Source organism: Hibiscus syriacus, unplaced genomic scaffold (genome assembly GCF_006381635.1).
Source record: "Hibiscus syriacus cultivar Baekdansim isolate YM2019G1 unplaced genomic scaffold, ASM638163v2 tig00110860_pilon, whole genome shotgun sequence".
Lineage (NCBI taxonomy): Eukaryota > Viridiplantae > Streptophyta > Magnoliopsida > Malvales > Malvaceae > Hibiscus > Hibiscus syriacus.
The window spans coordinates 402442-406381 of NW_024062891.1; the positions used below are offsets into that span (position 1 = coordinate 402442).

The 3940-nt window shown below is 36.2% G+C and overlaps 1 protein-coding gene across 1 annotated transcript; it reads left to right on the forward strand.

Annotated features, from left to right (window-relative positions):
* Positions 1-1497: 1497 nt before the first annotated feature.
* Positions 1498-3293, forward strand: LOC120143676 (probable inactive patatin-like protein 9). Its single transcript, XM_039157934.1, has 2 exons — positions 1498-2671; positions 2834-3293. The coding sequence occupies exons 1-2, from the start codon at positions 1742-1744 to the stop codon at positions 3056-3058; spliced, it is 1155 nt and encodes a 384-aa protein (XP_039013865.1). The 5' UTR covers positions 1498-1741; the 3' UTR covers positions 3059-3293.
* The last annotated feature ends 647 nt before the right edge of the window (positions 3294-3940 follow it).

Below are 3940 nucleotides of genomic sequence, written 5' to 3' on the forward strand. Positions count from 1 at the left end.
CCCATTTTTAATTTCAATAAACAATTGGGGCACCGAATTCGGTGCCCACCCGTTTTGAAATATGCATTTGCGGTGCTTCCTTTTCTGAAAAATAAGCCCCCGAACATTTTTTGTTGACTTTTCTTCCAACAGATGGGGTTGTAAATTGAGATTAGAGTTTAGAAGTAAAATTTAAAAATTATAATTTTTTTATTTTATTTTAAATATTACTTGTCATATTTAAGTATTAACAAAAATACATATTATTATTATTATTATATATTAATAAAATAAGCTACGTCATTTGGTTGTTAGAGAGAAAATGATCAAGTGACTACAAAGATTTTAATCTATAAAATTTAGAAAAGGAAAATGAATGAAATAGGAGAGTTAATAAAGTTCAATGAGTAAATTTGTAGTTTATCCTATTAAACATCACTATTTTCTTAAAAGAAAAGCAGTAGAACAGTAAAAAAATACAAGGAAAACAAAACCCTAAATTAATAAACTTATACAAGTATCAACTTGTATAAGAGATGTTCATAAATCGAATTTGATTTATATAGAAATTGTACATTTTGTATTTGTTTAAGTATAATTTGAATCAAAATTTATGTCTCAAATTTTATGCAGTGTTATTTGTATTTATAAATGATTAGATCGAATATATTTTTGTTCACTCATATTATTTTTAATTTATTTCAGAGATAATTGCATATGATATCCCCAAAATATGACATATATTCTAGAATGATCTCTAAACTTTAAAATATTTCATATTAATTTTCATACTTTTAATATCATTCCATTTTAATCCATATGTTAATTTGTTGTTAACTCTAATATGTTTTGTAGGTCCTATAAATTGAAGCCATGAACTTTTTTTTATAAAAAAATAGGACTCTCAAAATAAATTAAATTATTTTAAAAGATCGCAAGTTAAATTTCTACGATATTAAAAAATAAATTTAACTTTTAGAAGGTTGTGAGGACCTTAAAAAATTAGTAGAGTTAACGACTCGTTAATTAAAGGGGCAAAATATAATGATATTAATAGTTTTTTTAATAGAAATGAAAAAAATATTACATTATGTTATTAATTACGGGAGACATGAATATCTCTAGAAACACAAACTTCCTTTATTTTATTATGTAATTATTTTTTTTAAATATTTAATTTATTTTTAATTTAATATTTGATAGTTTTAGATAATAATAATTATATAATATTTTAAAATAAGATAATAAATATATTATAAATATAAAAATTAAATCGGACCAAGTTTCAACCTTTAATATTAAATTTGAGCTCAACTCATTTTCTAAATACACTTTTTTTTACTTTAAACCTATTTCCTAAACCTAATCCTTTTACCTAAATATTCCCAAATTTTTGCACTAGCGTTTGAATTTGTACGAGTAACAGTGTTACGTACATCACCAATCAAAGCCTTGACCATCCTTTTTATACTCGTATCCTCACTCGCGCACTCACTCATTCACTCCCGGATTTAACTCTCTCTTGCTCGCTCGCTTTCCAGAGTAGCCCACAGAGAAAATCGAAAACCTCACTCTCTCGAATCTATTCGAAACAGCTTTGCAAATATTATTCTCTTGCTTACCGCCGCCATTAATGCTTATCAGCAACATACTGTGAATAGAGGCCGATCTCTCTCTCTTTGCTCTTTTTTTTCACGGACTTCCAAGAAGCCAGCAACCAAAACAAAAATTCTCCAAACATTTTCTTCGTTAACTGTCGAAAATGGACCTGAGTAAAGTAACTTTGGAGATATTCACAAAACTTGAGCAGAAATGGCTATCTCACTGTGAAACCACCAAGAAGGTTCGGATCCTCAGCATTGACGGTGGTGGAACCACCGGCATTGTCGCCGGTGCCGCTCTTATACACCTTGAAGACCAGATCCGCCTCAAAACTGGTGATCCTCGAGCTCAAATTGCCGATTTCTTTGACATGATAGCCGGCACTAGCGTCGGTGCTATTATTGCCGCCATGCTCTCTGCCGACGATGGAACTGGTCATCCGCTTTTTACTGCTAGAGAAGCTGTCAGGTTTATCACTCAGAATAACTCCAAACTCTTCAAAGTTAATAAGCTTGCCGGAGTTCTTCACCGTCAGAAGAGATTCTCCTGTAAGAGCATGGATAAGGTGCTGAAGGAAACGTTCAGGAGAGAAGACGAGACGGTTTTGACACTGAAGGACACGTGTAAGCCTCTCCTGGTTCCTTGCTTCGACCTCAAGAGTTCCTCTCCCTTTGTTTTCTCTCGTGCCGACGCTTCCCAATCACCAAGCTTCAACTTCGAGCTTTGGAAAGTATGTCGAGCCACGTCAGCCACTCCAAGCCTCTTCAAACCTTTCCCATTGACATCCGTCGACGGCAAGACCTCTTGCTCCGCCGTGGACGGCGGTTTGGTCATGAACAATCCTTCCGCCGCTGCAATCACGCACGTTCTCCATAACAAGAGGGATTTCCCGTCGGTCAATGGGGTGGAGGATCTGCTGGTTTTGTCTTTAGGAAACGGTCCATGGTGTGGAAGGTCAAAGGTTGTTAACAACGGCAAATGCTCAACTTCTTCAGTCGTTGACATTGTGCTCGACGGTGTATCGGAGACCGTAGACCAGATGTTGGGGAACGCTTTCTGTTGGAACCGTGCAGACTACGTCAGAATCCAGGTATCCACATCATTATATTTAAACTACGGTTAAATAAGTTGGACTGCATTAAAGCATTTGTTTTATTAAAAATTTCCTTCGTATTTCTCAAAAGCCAAAAACATGGAGTATTTAAACGTGTTTAATCTTTTTCGGATTTCGTGATCCGTATTCGACGTGCAGGCAAACGGACTGGGGAGTGAAACGATGGTTGGGCCGAGAATAGAGGATTTGCTGAATGAAAGAGGAGTGGAGTCTTTACCGTTTGGCGGGAAGCAGTTACTGACGGAAACCAACGCACAGAGAATTGAGGGCTTTGTCCAACGCCTTGTTGCCTCCGGGAAAACCAACCTTCCTCCAAGTCCCCACAAAGATTCAGCCGTCAGTCCGCTTGCCAACGGCCGTTAAACAACTATTTTCCCTTTTGTTTTTCCTCTTTTAACCCGTTGTAAGTTGTAACCAACCGAACGGACCGACTCCTCGATTTTTATTTTTAACTGTCCCCCCTTTGAAGTTTAAAGAGTAGAATAATAATGTCTCCGTTGTGGCCGAAAGAATTAATGTAGATTAATTAGTACCAAGTATTATTAGCAAAACTAACTTTTGTCTGGTGGACGCTATGCCCAAATCTATGAATATGTTTTTCGGTTGTTCCCTTTGAAAGAAAAGAATGTCATGCGCTGCTATTCGATTGCCTTATTACGTGTTACTGCACCTTCAAAGTTCGTTAGCCCAATGTTTAACATTAAGATGAAGGAATTTCTTAGCATTGAGGTAAGTAGCAGATGAACAGAGCAACTACCATGACGACTAGGCAGCGGCAAACAAAGCCACGGGATACGAGTAGGTGACCGGGGTGGGGGCACTGTACTAGTCGAGCATTAAATTGAATTTACCTTTTAACCATCCCTTTTGTAAACGTTGGGATGCAAACTGAAGAATAGACATGGAATGTGAATCAAATGCTCTTCATCCGTTGATGGATATCCACACTTGTCAATGCCAAATAATTTCTTTAAAGAAACAGTAACCATCAACCACAAAAAGTTGGGAGAAAGAGAAACCGACTTTTTCCCTAACTGGTTTTATTTTATTTATTTATAGATGTTCCTCTGGATTTTCTCTGCTCCTCTTTTGGTAGGTAAGTTTGGTGGAAGATTGCAACATGTACTTTTCTCTCCTTTCCACACGCACCGTTTGTGTTGGCATGGTGAGATTATCCCTATGTTCACTTACTTGCATTGATAACTTTATGGCAGTGGTTTAGTTTTTATTGATGAACCAAAAATA